Raw genomic sequence first — 21598 nt, forward strand, 5'->3', positions numbered from 1 at the left:
TTGGTTGCCGTGGCAACACTTCCTCAAACAGGAGCCGTTAAATAGAAGGGTTTTTCTTTACGCTCCTTTATCAAATTGAAAGTTTTTCTGTCGGTGATTGGGCAGATATGCAGGTTGGACAGAGAAGCCAAGCTCAGTGTCGGGAATTTACCGGCCCTACACCTCACTCAGTGGCGGTGGTAAGATAAAATGCAATATATATATATATACAGAGGTGCATCTCAAAAAACTTGAATATTGTGGAAAAGTTTATTTTTTCCCCCTGTAATTTAATTCAAAAAGTGGAACTTTCATATATTCTATATTCATTACACATAAAGTGAAATATTTGTTATAATCTTTGATGATTACAGCTTACAGCTCATGGAAATGAGATACTGGAAAAATCCAGTATCAAAAATATTAGAATAAAGAATTAATAATACACCTATGTCGACCTGAGAAGAGCTCTAATCAGCTAATTAACTCCAAACACCTTTTTTATTACTAAAAACACCTTTGCTCAGTGGTCCAAGTCCTGTTTTCAGATAAAAGTAAATGTTGCATTTCATTTGGAAATCAAGGTCCCAGAGTCTAGAGGAAGAGTGGAGAGGCACTGAATCCAAGTTTCTTGAAGTCCAGAGTGAAGTTTCAACAGTCGGTGATGATTTGGGGTGCCATGTCACCGGCCCACAGTGCCAAAACTATTAGTAACTGGTTTGCTGACCATGGTATTACTGTGCTTGATTGGCCAGCCAACTCGCCTGACCCGATCCCCATAGAGAATCTATGAGAGACACCAGACCCAACAATACAGACGAGCTGAAGGCTGCTATCAAAGCAACCTGGGCTTCCAGAACACCTCAGCAGTGCCCCAGGCTGATTGCTTCCATGCCACACAAGGTGGATGCAGTAATACATGCAAAAGAATTAAAGCCCCGACCAAGTATTGAATGCATAAATTAACATACTTTTCAGAAGCTCGACATTTCTGTATTATAAATTCTTTACTCTAATATTTTTAGATACTGGAGTTTTGATTGGAGCTCTGAGATCCAGTGTAGGGAAAACTTAATGCGACAGCATACAAACACATCCTAGAAAATTGTGTGCTTCCAACTTTGTGACAACAATTTGTGAAAGACATATGGCCTATGGGTGTGATGGTTAAGTGGTCATACTTTTGGCCATATAGTGCATATTAATGAATGATATTTAAAGCATCTGATCAAGTCAAAAAGTGCACAGATACCAAAACCAGTCATCATTGTACCAGCACTGTATATTGCTCTCATTCACTCTTTATTCTTTATAACTACTTTAATGGAAAAATAGATCCTGATCTAATAAGGAAGAGTAGTGTGAGACAGCACAATGGTACTGTCGACACCACACAGCTTAGGTTACTGTCTGTGTAGAGTTTTTGCATGTTGTCCTGTGGGTTTCTTCTGGGTTCTCCAGTTTTCTTCTACCTCCCAAAACATGCTAATAGGAGGTTGGGGAACTTTAAATTTCCTCTTGTGTACCCTGTGATGGGCTGTTGTCCCAACCAGGTTGTATACCTTTCTCACATCCTATAGTATTCTATGATCCACTGCAAGCCTGACCAGGATAAAGGAGTTAATGAAGATGAATGAATGAATGAATGAATGAACGAATTAATAAATGAAAATGTAGGCTCAAAGGTACAAATATAGTCCTTAAGATCTAATCACGTACCTTTTTTAAAATTTATTTTATTTATTTATTTTGTATAAACAGTACACTACGTCTTCTAGGTCCAAAGTACAAAAGATACACACAGCATTTATTTTTGAGAGTGTATGTTCTACGTACGTGTTGCTCTTTTTGAGACTGAACATCTCTGACGGTGAGATTGTCATTGATTGATCACATTCTTAGCGAGCCAGACAGTCATCATGCAGAAAATCAGATTACCTTATCGTGGAACGAAGGAAACAGGAGGATGCTCGCAACAACGTGCTGGAGTTTACCAAGGACCATCGTGCCTGCGATGTGAGAATGCGCTGGGAAATGAACACCGAGCAGAGGATGGTGTCGGCCACTATCGGGCGGCGCGTCCATGAGGCAATGGAACAGTACGAGATGAGCATCGATGAACGGAGAGAAAAGTATTTGTCCTGTTTCATTTACACATTGTGTAGGTTAAACTCATGGATTTGTGAAATGATGTGTCTTCTGATCATTTGTTTGGCCCATCCATCTCGTTCTGTCACTGTTTGTACAGGTTGCGTAAAATGTTGGAATCTGAGGAGAGAGAATTGTTGCGAGAAATGGAGGCAAAGGAAGACACTGTGCTTGACAGGCAAGCCAGGATGCGCGAGAGAGCAAAGTACCTGCAGGAGAAAAGAGAGAGGGAGAGGCAGAAGGTGGTTGCTGAGAAGCTTGATCAACTCTTCAGGTAGTAACCGTATGCAAATAAATTATCCCGAATGAACAGATAATGTGTGCTCTAAACAGATACAAATACCAAAAAAAAAATGTTTAGAAAGCTTGAAAGGTTCACAGGACATCTGGTTGAGGATTTTACTTTTGTGTGAGTGCGAGAAAGAGGTCAGATATGAAGCTTGTGGGACAAACACAATGTATTAATGTACAATATCGTATCAGACTGTTCTATAAGAAATAACAAGAGCTAAAAACAGTCATGGTGCCATCATGAAATGTATGATTTCTTTGACTTGTGCTTTCTACATTGTAAGGTGAACACACAGTACTCTTATTGTTTAAGTGGTTAAAGTCATGAGCACAGTAGCTAGGTGACTGGAAAACACTGACAACTAGCATGCGGTATATAATGACTGAGGCTAATTTAGGAGGCAGGCACTTAGTTGTTAAGTCATTGTACAGATAATGTAAAGGCACCGTGAATGTGGACTCTAGATGAAAACGTCAACATTTTCCTCAGATGTGATGGTAAATTGATAAAAATAATCCTATAATTATACTTAGAATGTACTGCTAACCAAATTCATCATTGTGTCACTTGAGAATTCTTCTATGAACATACAACTACCAGTTTGGGTTTCTGTTGCTGGTATTTCTACAAGAGTGGGCCTTTCAGATGGAATGTTCTAGAAAGATAGTGAACAAACAACTACCAATTTAGACTTCTGATGTTGGAAATACCACAAGAATGGGCCTTTCAAATGGAATCTTGTAGAAAGACCGTGCACGTATTACTCCCAATTTAGACTTTTGATGTGAATACTATAAGAGTGGGCTTTCCAGATGGAATCTTCTAGAAAGATTGTGAACATACAAGTACCTGTTTAGACTTCTGATGTTGGAAATACTACAAAAATGGGTCCTTTAGATAGAAGGTTCTAGAAAGATGGTGAACATATGACTACCAGTTTAGACTTCTGATCTTGTGAATACAAGACTTGGCCTTTCAGACGGAATCTTCTAGAAAGATGGTCAACATCCGATTAGCAGTTTAGAGGTCTGCTGTTGGGAATACTACAAGAGTGGGCCCTTCAGATGGAATCTTCTTTAAATAAATAAATAATGCTGAACATACAACAACCAGTTCAGATTTCTGATGTTGGGAGTACTACCAGAACGGGCCCTTCAGAAGGAATCTTCTAGAATAATGGTTAACATACAGTATGACTAGCAGTTTAGACTGAATATTACAAGACGGTGTGATAATTTGGGCATCTAGCACTTTTAGATGACTGTGAGATTTCCTTACTTGTTCCTCTGTGCTCCTGGGTTTCAGAGAGCAGAGTGAGGAACTGCGGGTCATGTACACGCGTCGACAACTGGACGAGGTCTGCACGGAGCGTGCCGCACAGATCCAAACACAACGAGAAGAGCGTCAACTGCAGCAGGAGGAAGAAATGCTGTTTGCACAGCTGTGGGAAGGAGATCGTCTGGCTAAAGAGCAACGAGAGAACCTGCAGGCTCAGCGTCAGAGAGAGAATAACTTGCAGCAGCTGGCTGTCCTGCGCAGTCAGATGGAGGCTGCAGAGCAACAAAAGCTTCAGGCTAAACAGCTCAAAGAAGAAGAGGCCCAGTTACTGGTACACTGTTATTGGAAAACAATTAACTTTGGTGTAGTAACAGTAACTCCTTGTCACGTTGGGCCACATCACACCACCCCGCATTGATTATTTTCCTATAACAGCATGCCCCCAAGTGTTTTATTCCTTTCATGTTACATCTGAATGAAATATTAATAATGTATATGATTGAAATTATCTGTATTTGGTGATTCTGTGCTCATAATGTGTCATTCTTCAGCGAGATCAGAGGGAGATGATGCGTCTGGAAGAACACCGGGAGCAAAGACGAAAGCTCCAGGATCAGGAGAGCTGGTGCAAACAGCTAGACATCTCGCTGCGTCTGAAAATGAAGCGTCTGGCACGGGAACAGCAGGAGGATCTGGCGTTGGACATGAGCATCCTGGAGCTTACACTGCTTACACCGGTGAAGGACGAGAAAAAAGAAGAGACTCTGAGGAAGGTAAGACACTAGGAATGTCTGTCCACTGCACATTCAAAACAAGAACTGTACCAAATGGGAAGCAATATATGCTTGTGGTTCAAGATCTCGTGATGACTTCTGCATCATTATTTAGTAATGACATCATCACTTGTAACATAGCATTGCCACCTCACAGCTCCAGGGTACTCGGTTCGATCCTGAGAATGAGTTACTGTCTGTGGAGTTTCACATATTCTCCCTATATCTGCATGGGTTTCATCTGGGTTCTCCAATTCCCTCCCACCTTCAAAAAAACATGCTAGTAGGCAGATCGCTGACTCTCTGTGATAGACAGGCGTCAACTCCAGGGTGTCTCCCGGGGACAGACTCCAGATCCACTGTGACCCTGACCAGGATAAAACGGTTAATGAAGATGAATGAATGTTTTATGTTAATCCCTTCAACAGAGAGTTTCCCTGTGAGACAGGGCTCTGAGTAGAACCTCTTTAGAAAGCAAGGAAACATTGTTCTCATAAGGAAAACAAATCATGTGGACCCCCAACATCCAGCCAATCAGAAGAAGTACTTTTCTGTCAATCAGAAAGATTGTTCATTCTTAAGCTCTGTCTCTTGCTCTAGTATTTAGTTATTGTAGATTAAGCATGTGTTCTGAGGATGTGTCTTTGAAAGGAGCTTTGAAAATTTAACATTACGTAGTGTCAGCTCATTTGGTCAGAATTACCAACTGTATGGTTAAGTCTACATTAATCTGAGCTAAGAGTGTAGCCTGTTCCACCCTGTTTTACGAGCTATCTTTCGATTTCTTTTTATTTCCTTCCAGCTTCCAGTGTGACTCATCATTTAAACAGATACAGATTTAGCACCTGTGTTGCTTCACTGTTAAAGCTTAAAATAGTATTTTAAAAATGGCGGCTGTGTTTGTGCATATAGTGTTACAGTACACATTGCATATGTGGTTTCCAGAAGCAACAGTAATCCTCGGTACTGGATCAGTGGAAAAAAGTACAGTTTCAGTATTCTGCTGCCAAAAGCGTCCTAAAATCATACAGGAGCCCAGACTGTAGCTTCAGGCTGAATAAGAACACAAGCAGTTCCCAAATACAGTGTCAAAGCGTGACGTTCTCATCTCAGTTAAGCTGCAACCAGATGTAACCGTTGTATTAGAAGTAAACAGGAATGATTTAAAACATGCCACGTTAATGAACAAAATTAATATAGTTCCCGTTGAATAGTTGGAACTGCGTGAGGAGCAGCGCAGGTATCGGCAGTACCTGGCAGAGCAGCTGGAGGAGCAGAGAAAGCACGAGGCAGAGACGGAGCAGCTGATCGAGGCTGAGCTGCAGCAGACGTGGAACCGCAGAGCGGAGCAAAACCGTCTTGTGAAAGAAGCCAAAGACCGGCTCATGAAAGATGTTATGGACACACGGCGCTTACAAATTCAGGAACAGTGTAAGGAACATACTAAATGCTTGACATGTATTTGAAACAGTGCCATGGGCATAGATGAGGGAACCAGTTTGCCCATTATACCAAGGAATAGCACTACAGTATGTACAGGCTATGTGGCCAGTTCACTACCTTGTATCCTAGGTGTAGATGTGTAAAATAAAAAATTGCAGCCAGGGACCTTTGTCATTATGTAAATCTGTACTTTATTCTGGAAAAGTACAGAACAAACACTTTCCAAGTTGAAGTTATTTATAGGTTAATTGTTTTTGCGTTATTGAGCTTTGGATTAAACCCATTAAATTCATGGGACCAGTTAAACCAGCTAATATAAAACTATACAAAGTTAATAATACATATAATAACTTTAATAATGGTGGGTTGTGATTTCCTTCACTGTAAGTAAATCGTATGTAGCTAAATCAAATCAAATCAAATAAAAAATGTGGCATTGCTTATTTTTTTTCCCTCAAAGACCCCACTTTGAGACTGTTATAGACTGTGGTCTCATCATCATTCAGCAATTCTTCTTCTAAAAAAAATGTATTAATGACATGAGGAAATATCATTTAATGAAAGTTATTTAATAAAATCACACCGTAAGATGTGTGTGATTGTTCAGGTACGGATTTATAAATTTGTGAAAACTCTGCATGGAAAATTATAATCAGTAAACAATTCAACTGAGACACAAAGTATAAATGGAATGAGTAAAGATTAATTTGAAATGACAAGCATAAACATGAAAGTCAGGTGCTTTCATTCTTTATTTTGTGTTATTCTTTCAGTGGAGAGGAATGCTCAGAAACAGGCTGAACTGGCTAAGGAGAGAGACGAGCTGAATAGAACCATCCAGGAGAACAAGCTGCTGGACGAACAGGAAAAAACACGGTGGGAATTAAAACTATCACCTCTTGCTGATTTTTTTCCCCCTTTCTCTCTCTGATGTTCTGTGCTCCTCTTATTACAGAAATAATTCAGTGAAAAATTCAAATGCACACTATGGGCCTCAATCAACAGTGTTTTAGTATAGTTGTGCGTAACTGTTTTCATTGGCCACACCAAATGAAAAATTCCCATCAGATTTACAAAAGTTTGGGTAACATGGATTTTTTCCCCTTACTCATGCACTCATGATTGCACTATACTCACAAATTTCTTTATACTCCAAATACTCTGTTACCAAGTGTGTTCTAAATCTTCTAATAACGCAGCTCATCCACTGCAGTGCGTCGGCTACCACAGCCCACACGAACCCTTCCTCTATTTATAGGGTGCCATTTCTTTTGTCCTAATTGAATACACTCTTATTATTATTTGCCTTATTTGCCTTAGTATATTGATTTTCAAGTCGTTAACATGAAACGACTGATTTACACAAAGTTTTCATGATATTTGTGATATTTTGCGATTTAAACGTGACAGCATTATTAGTACATTTCCGCAGGAGCTCATGTAGGATACAAACATTTTTTTCCCAAACTAACTGGATTTTCATGAAGATCACATTTCAACTGTAAATGTTCTTTTGACTGTTTTATGAAAATTGATTTGTATGCAGGTTGATAAATGAGGCCCGGTGTTCCTCTCACTCCTAATGTATTTGATCAGGCAGGACGTGTTTTGTGCCTGATGTTTGTTTCTTTAGCATTAACTGGAGCAATTAGGCTAATGTAGCTAACAAGTAATACAAGTCTATCTCGCCCAGAAACCTTTCTGTAAATACAGGTCCAAGTTTTTATATACTTGCTTCAAATAATATTGTCAAATATACACATGGCCAAAACAGCTGAGCAGCACACTCATACTGTATGTGGTTCTTCCCCAATCTGGTCCCACAAAGTTGTATAGAATGTCTTTGTATGTTGTATTATTACAGTTTTCCTTCACTGGCACTAAGGGGCCCAAACATGCTCCAGCATGACAATGCTCCTGTTCACAAAGCTAGTGTCGTAGAAATCGTGTGTCCTGCACAGAGTACTGACCTCAACCCCTCGGAACACCTTTGGGATGAACTGGAGCACAGACTGAACCTCACGCCCCCTCACCCACGTTCACTAATGCTCTTGTGGCTGAATGAGCACAAATCCCCACAACCACACTCCAAAATCTAGTGGACAGCCTTCCCAGATAAGTGGTGATTATTATAATAGCAAAGGGGAATATATCTGGAATGGGATGTTCAAAGAGCACATATGGGTGTGATGGTCAGGTTTCCAAAAAACGTTGGCTATATAGTGTATTTCCTCTCATTTTTAAATCAGTTATTTTCTAATGGAGGAGCACGACCCAGTTCAAAGTGGAACTAGAGTATAATACGATTTTCTTTACTTTCACATTTTCAGTAAAACGCTGCTTACTCTAGAAAGCAGAATTCATACTAAACTGTACAAGAAAACAAAATAAAAACCCAACAACTCTACATGGTGACGTTTTGTTCATGATAGCAAGTCTCACTCTGTCTTAAACCACATCAGCAAGTCTTGTCACTGAGGAACTAGATGTGATGTGATGTGGCAGATTGTCAGGACCATGTTACCCATCATCCCCTGCACATCACGAGATCATGCACACCCGAGTCATGTAAAAATTCCTAATGAGAACTGGTATTTAAGTTCTGTCTTAGCTAGCACTCTTTGTCTTGCTTTTGTCGTGTTAGTGTCGCGTTCTTGTGGTTCCATGTTTGCCTCGTTCTTGAGTTTAGTGTTTGTGTTGCATCGATCAAACCATCTGCACTTGCTATATAATATAAATCCGACTCCAATCCCTGATACAGATTTTTACAGAAAAGATTTTGGGTGCCATAGACTTATATTACCGTTAGTGACATTAGTCTCATAGCTCCAGTGCAAAACAAAACAAAACAAAAGCAAACATTATGGCTGATCAACTGTTTTTGGAATAAGTGGAAAATTGTGTAATATTAATAACATGTTATTTTGTACTACAGTCTCAGGGAGGCGGGTCAGGAATATCAAGCTTGTCTGTTGGCTCAGATTTTGCACAAGCAGAGGCTGTGTGATGTCGAGCAGGCCGAGAAAGATCAAGAGGTCCAAAGGAGTCGAATGTTCCAGGAGCAATACAATCAGAAGGTGCAGGAAATCCTGTCCAGACCGACATCTCACACCACAGCAGTTCATCCTTTTAGAAGAAGAAGGGATCGACCAACCACTGACTAAACCTGCTCAAATCAATAGCCATAAGCTGTGATTAGCTCTAACAATGAAAACTATAGGTTTTTATAGTTTTATAAGCTGATATACAGTATCTTTGACTTGTGATTTAAGATTTGCAAAACAAAATAAAAATAAAAAGTTATAAAAAGCATCCTCTCGGGTGCAATTTTTGGTCCTGATTAAACCAAGTTTACTTATGAATAGTACTGTAGCTTGTCTTTGCAACTATATTGTCAAAACGTGTCTCACTTGACTGACGAGTTAAGGGGTTAAATAATCTCGAATCATTTCTCAGTGCAAATTTTTTTTTTATCATTTATGCATTATTGAGCCACTTTTCATGATGTCATGCCAAACTCCAGGCTTGAATTTGCATTAATACATTCATACCTAAATTTAAAAAAACAATCCTAGTTCATCCTCCTGTAAAAGCCTATTTTTGGTTTGAGCTTATTTTTGTGCTGGATATCATTTAAGCCTTAAAGACAAACCACAGGATTGCAGTATGACTGGACAGTAAGATTTTATCCAATTACATGCTTGCTCAAATAATTACTGTACACGTAACACCTTTTTATATGTTTGGGTTAGGTTAAACTATTCCATGACAAAGCATGCTAAAGAGCTCAACACCCCATACCTGTTGAAGGAGTGGTCTGGGAGTGGACCAGTTTTGTCTGTTGTCATTACTGTCTTCTGTCTTTTCGCCACTCGGGCATGTGCAGGCTTTAACTCGTACCTGTGTGTGATAGTTAGTTCACTCGCAGTTTAAAGTTCACAACATTCCGGGCTGCAATTTGTATTAGTCTTTTAAATATGTGAAGACGGAAACGGTTAGAAATACTTTTCAGAACGTTTGTGGATACTGTTACAATCTTTCTTTAAAAAGGTGAAGACAGGATGACGACTGACCAGGAGCTCTACGTCAAGGTAAATCTACATGTGGACTTTGTTCTATTTGATTAGTGTGTTATAATATGTGACAGCCTGGCCTGGGAAAAGCATTCACGTGGTCACATTTTGACATAGTGCTGAAAATTACAGGCTTTCCTGAACTATGTTTCTCTTTGGCACTCTTGAATCTCAAACACACACATTTTAGTTCCGGAAAAGTAAAGTTCTGGTTTGCTTATTTAAAAAAAAAAAATCCAAACTTTGAATATTCTGTGGAGCAACATTAAATGAATTATTAGAAATTTAAGTACAAGTATGACACGTATATATTAAGTGTGGCGCAACAATCCAGCAGACAGTGACAGGGTAAGGATGGCATTAGACAGAGGTTGAACCAAGAGGTTAGAGAAATCCATAGCTCACATAGGAGAAGCTGTTCACAGGACAACCGTAAAAACCAAACACTACAAAACTGGGCCAAAATTTCCAGCTTTGGCACTAAGCTGCATATAAGCTGAGCTCTAGCCACAGTGAAGCATGTTGGTGGTAGCACCATGTTTGGTCTCTTGGTTGCTTCTCCGACTAAAGTCCCTTTCAGATCCAGATTGTGACACTACACAATGTGAAAATACTCAAAGTGGATGAGTACTAGTGCAAGGCATGGTGTATTTGGCCAAACCATTCACTGAAACATTTGATGACTATAACTTCTCCCAGTGAAGATGAACGGCAATGTATTGGCTATATATTAACTGAATTAATTTGTTGCAAAGTTTAAATATTGCTGATATGAAAAATGCAAAGAGTAAATGCATACACATACAGTATATGGTTGTGACTAAAATGTAATGAATTAACAGGTAAACCTATGAGGAAAATGTTATTACAGATAAAGTAGTAACATCTACTTTGAATGTATGAATATTATCTTGTGCATCAGTGTTTCTCGTTCTCATATCTATCCTGACATTAAGTAAGAAATAATAATAATAATAAAAAAACATTTTATGACGTTTTGGTAAAATAAGTATTTAGGGAAACTGAATGATGGTAATCCTGCAGTTGTAATGTAATGTAACATGCAACTGTAAGTAGTGTGTAGAATTAGAGAAAGGATGTTTATGAGTTTTTTGGTTGTACTGGGTTGACTTTTTGGGCTGGATTTGCTTGGTCATTCAGCTGGTTTTGTCACGCGAACCTGACAACGGTGCTGGCATTAACGTTTATCTCTATCAGAGAAAGAACATATTGCAAAATGAATGAAATAGCTTAATAATGACACTATGTATCAGAGTATGAGCACCAAAAGAAATATTCATGAATTTTGTACTTGCTAAAATTTGATTAGTAAACTGATTTGGTAAAAAATGCAAGTGAAATAAGAATGATTTTTTTTTTTTAATCTACAAAATAGTTATTCTATATTAATAAATTGAGCATTGATTTGACACATTGTTTTTTTTTTTTTGTTTTTTTTTTGCTGATAACAATTCTGACTGGCTTCTAAGCTCTGTTTATGTCAAATTAAAACAAATGCAAACATTCTTTACTACTAATATATTAAAATACTGCGCCATGCTGGTGAAATCCCTAATGAAAATAATTTGTGGCCATGACTTACTATCCTAATGCTTGGCCACAACTTGGTGAGGTGGGAATGAGATAATTAAATGCAGCCACATTCTAATAAGTTAACTGCATTTAACAATGGATAATAATGAATTAATAAACAAAAGCAGCTGATCATGTTTTAATTAATATGGCACTAGAAAGGTTTATGTGCACGTTTTATTAGTAACATTTTTCTTAGAACATAATGGTCGTCATTGCAAAACATCTCAGTTTGATCATTTACAACTAGATAAAACACCATGTATTATTAACGGTACTATATTACTATTTAATTTGAAATCAGTTCATTGTTACAGAAATCAGTACATTGTTCATTATAGTCTATGTTTTCATCGATTGAAAGTTAAGTTTCCATATGGTTTTAATATAAATTCATATTATGCACCTTGTGCTGATGTCATGATGTTCGTGTTATCCTGATTGGTTGGAAATGGGGCACTGCAGCGCGTTGATTGGTCAGCAGGAGGCGCAAGAGAATCGGCCAGGTAGACTCTCAGCCCTATGGAGTCTATGGATACATGAAAGGAACACACCTACGTTAGTTCTGTTGTATTTTATTAACCGGTTTCTCTTGGTAATGCTTGTCGTTTGTTTGTTTATTTAAAATGCTGAGTTTGTTCCGCGCAGTGTAGATAGAAAAGTTCAGGAGGAAAAGAAAAACCACAGACTAAGTGGAATAAATGGGAAGAGCCACCTGCTGGGAACAGTGGAGTGTCAGCCAGAGACTCTCCTGAATCTCTGTCTATCTCTCTATCTGTCTCTGTCTCTGTCTGCGGGTTCAAAAGTACCAACTCGGACAGCCAGGACGTGTGGGACCGTGTGGGACCGGGAATAGTGACGGGACATGTCTCACATGGATTATACACCTTAATGGAAACATTACCATTTCCGACGCGAAGGATAAATAAAGACCCCGCACTGTGCTAATGTTGTAACAGAAACGGAAACATGTCCGTGAACGAGCTCTTCACCAGGGTGAGTGTTGTGTCCGGTTTCAGTCCCGGTTTATTTTATAGAAATGTCTGTTTTTGGGAACTTTCGACCCACTCGTAAAGAAATTCCGACGACACTTGTTAGAGCTAGCTATTTTAGCAGTCAAAGACGCTTTCCGTGATACAGTTTTTAAAAAAAAAGAGAGAGAGAGAGAAAGTGTAGGTTTTTATATTTATTGGGGCGCTATGCAAGGGCAGTGTAATTTATTTACATGTTTTTATTTACACCATCATTTTAAAAACCGGTTCTCCACAAACACTTCCGTAAAATCCCGTTTGTGTTTATGAGCTTCAACTTCCGTTTCCAGCAGGGACGCTATGGACAGGTGCACAGGTAGGGGAGGATGTAGCTCTCTACCCAGTTTCGGTGTGACTCTCTCTCTCTCTCTCTCTCTCTCTCTCACACACACACAGAGAGACACACACAGAGTCTCTCTCTCTTTCTTTCTCTCTCTCTCTTTTTCTTTCTTTCTCTGTCTCTCTCTCTCTTTCTGTCTCTCACTCACTCACACAGAGACACACACAGAGTCTGTCTTTCTTTCTCTCTCCCCCCCTTTCTTTCTTTCTTTCTTTCTTTCTTTATCTGTCTCACTCTCTGTCCCTCACTCACTCACACACAGAGAGACACACACAGTCTCTTCCTCTCTTTCTTTCTCTCTCTCCCCCCTTTCTTTCTTTCTTTCTCTGTCTCTCTCTCTTTCTGTCTCTCACCCACTCGCACACAGAGAGACACACACAGTCTTTCTTTCTCTCTTTCTTTCTCTCTCTCTCCCCCCTTTCTTTCTTTCTTTCTTTCTTTCTTTCTTTCTCTGTCTCTCTCTCTTTCTGTCTCTCACTCACTCACACAGAGAGACACACACACAGAGTCTCTTTCTCTCTCTCTCTTTCTCTCTCACACACAGTCATGGTGCAATAAAGGCGAACGGACAAACATATTTTCTAACCTGATGGTCACAAGTATCTTCCAGTTGAATCACAGGTTTTGCTGTATTAACATAATCCTATCATTCATGTTAAAGCATTTCAAATGTTAATTGAAATCTATTATTGTTCTTTTGTCCCGCAAGCTTCATATCTGGTCGTCCTCTCCAGCTTGCATGGGACTAAATTTTTTAATTAATTAATAATTTTTTTTAAACATGTATTTATTTGATTTAGTCCATAGGTAAAAATGTGTTCCGCCTCTTTTTCTCATGCGGACGTAGGACATAAAGAGTACACAAACAGTCATTTCAGTATTCGAATGTGGTTATAAGGTGTGGCATGAAATATGCACTCAAAGCAATAAGTTTGGATTCGTTTCTAATGAATTTTATCACACAATTAAACACATGATTAAACCTCGTTCCTAGTCACATGATGATAAGTTAATAATCTCTTCTTCTGCTGCTTCTTCTGCTTATCCACTGCTTAATGCTGACTAATCAGTTTCCACATAAATCTGCTGTAGGCTAATCCTCACCGGAGGTAAAGAGACGAATCCAAAACCCGGTCTGGGCATTCGGCGTTGTATCCCCAAAGATTTTTTTCTTTAGCCCCAAATATTTATCCACTTGGAGCAGTTTGTCACTACATTAATGAACGTTAGTAAAAGAAGTAATTTTATATCTTCAGTGAACAGAGGCGAGATCAATCAGACCGGGTTTACAGGAAAAAACGTGGAAATTCTTGTGTCTTATTGGCTGACAGTTTTTCAATTCTGCCACACGCTAGCTCACATAGTCATTGTGAGGAAAAATGGATATACGCTGTTTTTTAAAATATATTTTAAATCAGTAAAGGGGTTGAAGCTGAAACAGTAACATCGTCTGATGCTGAGCAGGAAACAAGGCGTATAAATGTCTATATGAGTTCCAGTTTGCGTGAACGTGATATGAGCAGAGCAGAAGAAAAGATCATGTACTTTGCATGGCACTGTAGCAGCTAAACCCATAGCTTAGCTGTGCCTCCCCTTGGCTAGCGACACCAAACTAGCCTAGTTAGAAAAGTTTCATATTTTATCGGTCTGGTAGTCCTACAAACAGTGACAACACCCGTGGCAAGTGTCATGATAAATCCGACTGTTTCTGATCATGTCATATGTTGACAGCTGAGTTACCGCAGTTTCCATAAAACAAAACTTAGGGTACTATCTGAACTGGAAAAAATGCATGGAGTCTGTGTAGAAGTACGTTTTTAATGTTTTTTTGATGGAGAAGAGTCTGAGCACAGCCCTGTATGATTAATAGTCCAGCTATTGCCCTGTCTCTGACAGTCCTGGGATTTAAGCTCCCCACCTTCTGGTTACTATGATGGAAGATTAAAGGAACAGAAAAATCTGACCTGAAAATTTCTACCTTACTTTAATAACGTATCCGATAAGCCCAGTTTGTTGTTTGAGGTTTGCTTCTTTAGATTCGTACCGCAGCTACGATGCTGATGTGGCTAACGAGTAACGGAAGCTTGTAGCTACCAGTTTAACAGTGTGACAAACAAGGGCGGAAATGAACTGCCTTTCTACATGATTGCACCTGTTATACACCAGGGTTTAGCGATATTACGATATCATTTCGAAATGGACGCAAAATCAAGCAAACTGCAATATTCAGAGGCGATCGCGATTTTTCAAAAATTAGCGCAGATTTTCAGCGGATTCAGGCCAAGACGCGTCATGTGACGCCATCACACCGTGCATTCAGCCGAAGCCCTCTTCGGTTCACGCGCTTCGAACATGAATACAGCTAAAAGGTCTCATTTACCAACAAACATCACTGTGAAAGAGCATGCAAAACAATTTCGTGCAGTTGCAATTTCGCCAATTCAAGTAGTTTTACATTAAAAAAGGCACAAATAAACTCTGTGAAATGCATCGCAAATTCTGGGGGGGGGGGAACGCTGCAAAATGAAGCTTTTTTAGGCCAGAGCGATCACAAAAAATTCCTCGAGATCCTGTACGGACTGTTTATAAGATTTTGTGTGTATCTTTCATGTAACTTTTTTTGTAAACCTGACCGACTCTAATACAGCTGATTGGATGTTGACATCTAATTTTTGAAAGTGTATTGTGAAGCATATTGTGTATTCGGAACATATTATTTATCGTGATTTATATTTATACATCTGTTTCTTTACCACACAGTGTAAAATGAGTGTTTTTGATTAGTGGATCTCTATAAAGACCCTTCTGACAAATCTGAAAGAAAAAGCTGAAACCCCATCCTGTTTCAGGGAAGCATTGGCTTTGTTGGGGGGAGAGAGAGGGAAAAAAGCAAACTCCCACTTGAGCAGTTAAAAAAGACCCCGATGCACAACCTGGGGCAGATAAACAAGTCATGTAGGTCCGAGGGGAGTGAAGAGCAGAGCAAGATGTGTGTGTGTGTGTGTGTTTCCCCCTCCCCCACTGCGGCTACAGTTACAGTACCACGCTCACCTCAGTTCCCGCCGTCCAGGCCACCAGTCACTAAGCCAGGAATGCTGCACTCGATTAATGTTGCACTTTCAATCAGCACCGAGTTAAACCCGTCCTCACACTGGAGAAAATGCTTCAGCAGTGACCTGGCTCTTCGGGAAAATCCAGAGGAAAACACAGTGGGCGACTTCTGATATACTACAGTGCTGAGGTTCTTCAACACGAAACTACAATCGAGACAAAAACACAAAGAAAAACATGGAAATATTTCCAGTGATCAGTTTTTTTGTTGAAATAATTGAAGGTGTGAATGAGTGTACTTTAGAGATGTCAGTGGAGCACCATGGGAAATAAGATTAAAGTGCTTGAAGCTGAGCGATTGTGTCAGAACTGCTAAATGCCTTTGTTATGGTTTACAGGGTGCACAATATGTAAGTAATAAACACTTTGGGCCAGGCTGGTATACTGAAGGAAATCGCCGTGTAGTGGATTTAGTCTTACCACCTCGGAGCTGATTATCTCCTTTTGTACCACAGCAGATTGGCGGTGATTACATTTTAAAACTTTTTTTTTTTTTAAAGATTGACACGTCCTACTTTTTATCCATTTATAGTTACAATTAATGTTGAAAGAAGTTTGATCTTGTTCATCAGCTTTAACATTAAAATCACTGAAAGGTGAAGTGAATAACATTGATTCTCTCGTTACAAAGGGGTGGGAAATATTAGGCATCAAGTGAACAGTCAGTTCTCAAAGTTGGTGTGTTGGAAGCAGGAAAAATGGGCAAGCGTAAGGATCTGAGCAACTCTGACAAAGGCCCAGTTGTGATGGCTAGACGACTGGGTCGGAGCACCTCCAAAATAGGAGATCTTTTGGGGTGTTCCTGGTATGCAGTGGTTAGCACCTACCAAAACCGGCGCCAGGGTCATGGGCACACAAGGCTCGCTGATGCACGTGTGGAGCGAAGGCTAGCCCGTCTGGTCCGATCCCGCAGAAGAGCTACTGTAGCACGAATTGCTGAAAAGTTCATGCTGGCTATAACTGAAAGGTGTCCGAACACACAGTGCATCCCCTCACCAGTCTCTCATCAGATTAATCAGACGCAAAAGCACAAAGTCATCTGTCCTGTAAACTATCTTGTCACAGCAAATCTAAAGGCACGTTAATATAAACACGCCGGATATATTGACCGAGCGGCTGTTATCGAAAATGAATCACCTTCTGACCAATCTGATTCGAGATTTCAATACTACTGTGGCATAAATCATAAATATTACATCACAATAATTGAGAATGTTTTTCTTGCAGTTACAAGAATCACAATGCCAGCAAAAGTATAGATCCATGCTATTTATATTTAAGAAGAAATGTGAGGAAGTAAATGCACCAAAATCATCCAGTCCAGTTTTGGGTGTCATCCAGAAGTATCCGCAGCTGTCGAACTATTTCTCTGTACTGTAATGTATAACGTGACAAATGGGGTTTTTCTTACTTTCTTTCGAATACGCAGCGAAGACATTGCTATTGATTTCACTGAGAGCGATGTTTTGCTGATGTATAAAAATAATGATTTTTTTTCTCTCTCTCTCTCACCAAACACTAAACCTAGGTAGGAACTGAATTTGTGAGTGAGACAATTAGGAACACATAGGACAACCCATGTTATAGTATTATTCCAATGTTTTTAAAAAATCATTAGGTTTTTGGGCTCCCAAGTGGCTCAACAGTTTGCCTTATTGTCTGGAGATTGTGAGGTAACATCCCGACAATGCCACAGCCATCTGTGGTCGGGAGCCAAGGAAACAAAATTGCCTATGCTGTCTTGGTGGGAGGGATGGCATTACTCTGGCATTACTCACTAGCACAACTTAGTTATCGGTGTCAGAGAAATCCACTATCGGTCGACCTCAGGGAAGAACTTAAATGTTAAGCACTGACCAAACTTTTTTATTGTCACGTAAGATTAATGGTTGGATGTTGTGTAAAAAGAGTACCATGTACATTGCATTTACATTTGATCTCACAACCTTCCAATCAGAAGTCCAATGTCTTAACCACTGAGCTACCAACACCACCGCACGTTTATCTTATAGGGTCGGATGATGAGACCGAGCAACAACGTTCTCTTTCATTACATGTCATGTTTGTATGTCCCAGTACTTGCTCACCCTTTTTGCTGTACACTCAAAAGTATGTACTTTTCCTCTTCACAAAAAAAAATAAAAAATACATAATTCTAGAGCATAGTATAAGTAGGCGAATTGGGACGCAGCAAGTGACTAGAAGTTATAGAATCCATTAGAAAGGATGAAAGGTCACGTGAGGTCAGAGTACATTCAATAGAGTGGTATAGGTGTGAATTAGTGCACCAGCTGCACTAATTTTGTGTAAGGTCGTTCGTTATCGCGATAACGAGTTTTAACAGCCAGTTATTCCTGGACAACGGAGGCAGCGATGATTGCAGATGGGGAGAAGCTGCCCTTCTCCTAGCACACACCCTGTCTCTTTGAACATGACGTTATTGCGGTTCACACAGTGCTGGGTGTGGCTAGACGAGCATTTAGTGTCTGTCACGTTCCCAACCTGTAGCACGGATATTCAATTCCAGGAACTGTGTCGAAACTCTCCTTCTCCTTGTCTGTCATTCCAGGCTTTATTAGAAATGACGACATGACCATAATAAGCTACAAAGTCAACCGCTTTTGTGCGCTAGTGATGTTGAAGTTCAGGAAGTACGCCTAATGAGGAGCATTTTCATTATTATTTTCTCATTGTAATATTCTCAGCTGGTATCTAAACACAGTGACATGGACAGTAAAACCCCAGGAAAGACCAGTAGAGCAGGTTTGTCCTCTGCGTGCAATCAGCTGCTTTTCTTCCACCACAGCAACTTTTATCACTGACCTTTATTTATACTACATGTCGCAATGTTTTGTTGAGAATTCCCAACAGCTTTTTTGTTGTACAAAGAAAAAGAGTTATTTAAAGCTTGATTGTGGCAGGGAAGAGAAACTCCTCTAAAACATGATGTTCCTGATAAAAGTAATAGTTAGTAACAGTTGTAGTAATAGCTAGGGCTGGGTATTGCGACCAATTTGCTGATTCGATTTTTATTTATATGGCTTCGAATCGATTTCGATTCAATATCAATTACTTCTCACGATTTCATTTAAAATGTTAGTTTTGCAGACATAGAATCCATGTTTCAGTAAAAATGCTGGTAACTGAAACCCTCCTACTTGGCTATATTACTGAAATACAGATTTAAATTAACAACAGGGCCCAGACAATTATATTTAACTACTTTTTACTTTTACTTTGAGTAACAAACATTGTAACAAGAAACCATAAATATGTGCATACAATGCACACAAGGTAAGCACAAACTGCACACTGTTTAAAAAATATATAAAAACATTGTAAATGTGCAACAGTGAAATTCAGTAACAACTTGAAACGTGGTTAAGAAATAAATCCATTTTCAAAATTCAAAACATGAAAGATGGCGACGTATTCAGGACGAGAGGCGAAGTACAGATAATATTCACTTCCTCTCAAGTAAAGCACGTGCATTAAGAATCGTTTCGTTAAATTGAAGATCGATTAAAATCGGAGAATCTCTATTTTTTTTTTTACCCAGCCCTAGTAATAGCTTTAATAGCTACTCGTAGACATTCACAGTCAGAGCCATCGGGTTCAAATCGAGCTCGGATACATCACCTGAAAATAGTACAGCCAAAGATTCGCCTTCAGAGTTCTGGGAAATAATCGCCTTTGAGAAAGATTGCTTGCAATAATCAGCTTCAAAGACACACAAGGCCTCATAATCTCGATCCAGAGACCTGCATGAGCAGTACTCGAATCAGGGCTAGGGACATTGTATTTAGTGCACAGAATGCAGTTTGGGATGCAGTCTTCTCGTTGAATGTGAATTACCAGGCTCGCGGAAGTGCTCAGATGAATACGCATGATCAAAGATGCAGCAAAGTCCTCAGGAAATGTAGAAATTTCGAAATCTTGTGTCCTACAGCTTTAATATTAGTTCTATCTAGGGTTGATATTAATTGAGCTGAAACTGTATGGTGATTTAGTTTTTAATATTACCTAGGCTATCTTCCTGTAAAGTTCATCCTGGGTCAGGAGCCAGTTTAACAACTGTCTAAAAATATCCAAAAGCTTACTATGTAGGTAAGTTTGATTTTCCTCATTACAGTGAATGTCATGCATTGATCAAGGTAACAGAGAGCCACATGCCGTAGCGAGATGAACATTAACCTAATTCATTCGGCTACCGGATACTGGCTGTCAAAAAGTCATCGATGCTCCTTTTTGTGACCGTTTACGAGAAATATTTTTATGAATTTCACTGTAAACGTATGCATGTAAAAGAGAAACATGTTTCCGTTCAGGAAAGTCTGTCGATTTTAGAACTGTTTATAGTAGTAGCACTACGTGAAGGGTTTTCCCAGGCTGCCACACACCGAGCAAGGGGACGTGTGGGATTGGAGTGCATGTCTCGGGTTTACGCTTCACTTGTGTGTACACTTCAGAAACACAGCTGCTGTGATTTGCCTTAAGTAGCATAATTAAGTAGTAGTGTCTGTTCTTATTAGGAAACTGTTTTAATACAATAGCTGCACAGTAAAATAGGAAGTATAGAAAGGTCTGTAGAAATGTAGTTTGAGGTTCTTTATCATATTCCGACTCTGATGGCATTTAATTTATTCGGTGTTTATTGGTCATGCTGTCACGGTTCAGCCAAGCTCACTTTTAAAGTCCCCGTGAAGTGCCTCCAAACGCACAGCGTTATTCGACGTGTTGACGTCATTTCCACTGAAACAGGAAGTCAGGGCGTGGCATATCGAATGACTCCTCCTTTAACAGCTTTTAGGCAAGGTGATTTATTTACTTTTTTTTTTTTTTATAATGTTCGGGGTGGAACACTTCAGATTCAAGAGAGAATTTGATTGGACAGAAAATCTGATCAGAAGCTGAAGTGCAGAATGATGTCAAAATTGTTGAGACTGTGTAAGTTTTGAATGCATATATCGTCTAAACACACATTTTGTAATTGTTTTGGCGCACACTAGCTTCTAGATAACTTTATGGCTAACGTGTTCATATTATAAGCCACAAAACTTTGATTTTGATTTCATGGGGACTTTAAAACCAGATTGTTCTTGTATCAACATATGTAATATTATACAACAGTTAGTTCCGGTCCACTATTTTGATTGGACAAGCGCCGTTCCAAGAGTGCTGATATTTAATATAGCAGCATTGGGACATTTCTCTGTCTGTATCACTTTACTTGTCTTTGTTCGCTCATAACATTGAGGCAAATCTAGCAATAGTTTGTTACTTTGAAACCCTTAAATTGGCAGTGGTAGCTCAGTGGTTTAGTGGTTATGAGCAGAAGGTCATGAGTTCAAATCCCAGCACCACCAAGCTGCCACTGTTGGGCCCTTGAACAAGACCCTTAACCATCAACTGCTCAGTTGTATAAATGAGATATGTAAGTCGCTCTGGATAAGGGCGTCTGCCAAATGCCATAAATGTGAATGTAAAATTACACTGAAATTTACTACGAGCTGTCAGTCAGGCTGTACATTTGCATG

The 21598-nt window shown here is 39.4% G+C and overlaps 2 protein-coding genes across 6 annotated transcripts in view; both read left to right on the forward strand.

The window, feature by feature from the left end:
• The first annotated feature begins 6 nt into the window (after positions 1-6).
• cfap53 (cilia and flagella associated protein 53) lies at positions 7-9225 on the forward strand. 3 transcript variants are annotated; one of them, XR_008388399.1, is made up of 9 exons: positions 8-179; positions 1882-2111; positions 2228-2401; positions 3725-4028; positions 4249-4470; positions 5685-5901; positions 6687-6789; positions 7778-8481; positions 8849-8988. XR_008388399.1 is itself a non-coding variant. In XM_053648938.1 (8 exons), the coding sequence occupies exons 1-8, from the start codon at positions 108-110 to the stop codon at positions 8010-8012; spliced, it is 1557 nt and encodes a 518-aa protein (XP_053504913.1). In that variant the 5' UTR covers positions 7-107; the 3' UTR covers positions 8013-8035. The 3 variants fall into 3 exon arrangements, 2 of the variants coding, with proteins under 2 accessions (XP_053504913.1, XP_053504914.1); XM_053648938.1 differs by lacking the exon at positions 8849-8988 and having other exon boundaries at positions 7-179; positions 7778-8035; XM_053648939.1 differs by lacking the exon at positions 7778-8481 and having other exon boundaries at positions 9-179; positions 8849-9225.
• A 532-nt stretch (positions 9226-9757) lies between these two features.
• myo5b (myosin VB) overlaps positions 9758-21598 on the forward strand; it is a 72369-nt gene continuing 60528 nt past the window's right edge. The window contains exon 1 of one of the 3 annotated variants that reach the window (XM_053648936.1): positions 9758-10004. In XM_053648936.1, coding sequence (XP_053504911.1) covers positions 9975-10004 — 30 coding nt within the window. In that variant the 5' untranslated portion in view covers positions 9758-9974. Of the gene's footprint in view, positions 10005-11863; positions 12576-21598 lie in introns of those variants that run through there. The other 2 variants (XM_053648934.1, XM_053648935.1) reach the window with 2 other exon arrangements.

Source organism: Ictalurus furcatus, chromosome 18 (assembly GCF_023375685.1).
Source record: "Ictalurus furcatus strain D&B chromosome 18, Billie_1.0, whole genome shotgun sequence".
Taxonomy (NCBI): Eukaryota; Metazoa; Chordata; class Actinopteri; order Siluriformes; family Ictaluridae; genus Ictalurus; species Ictalurus furcatus.

Bases quoted from the DNA above. Each gene is read 5' to 3' on its own strand.
- cfap53 (XM_053648938.1), top strand. From the start codon at position 108: ATGCAGGTTGGACAGAGAAGCCAAGCTCAGTGTCGGGAATTTACCGGC. The intron at 4,029-4,248 runs GTACACTGTTAT...GTCATTCTTCAG, and splicing joins AAGAAGAGGCCCAGTTACTG to CGAGATCAGAGGGAGATGAT. The intron at 6,790-7,777 runs GTGGGAATTAAA...GTATTATTACAG, and splicing joins GACGAACAGGAAAAAACACG to TTTTCCTTCACTGGCACTAA.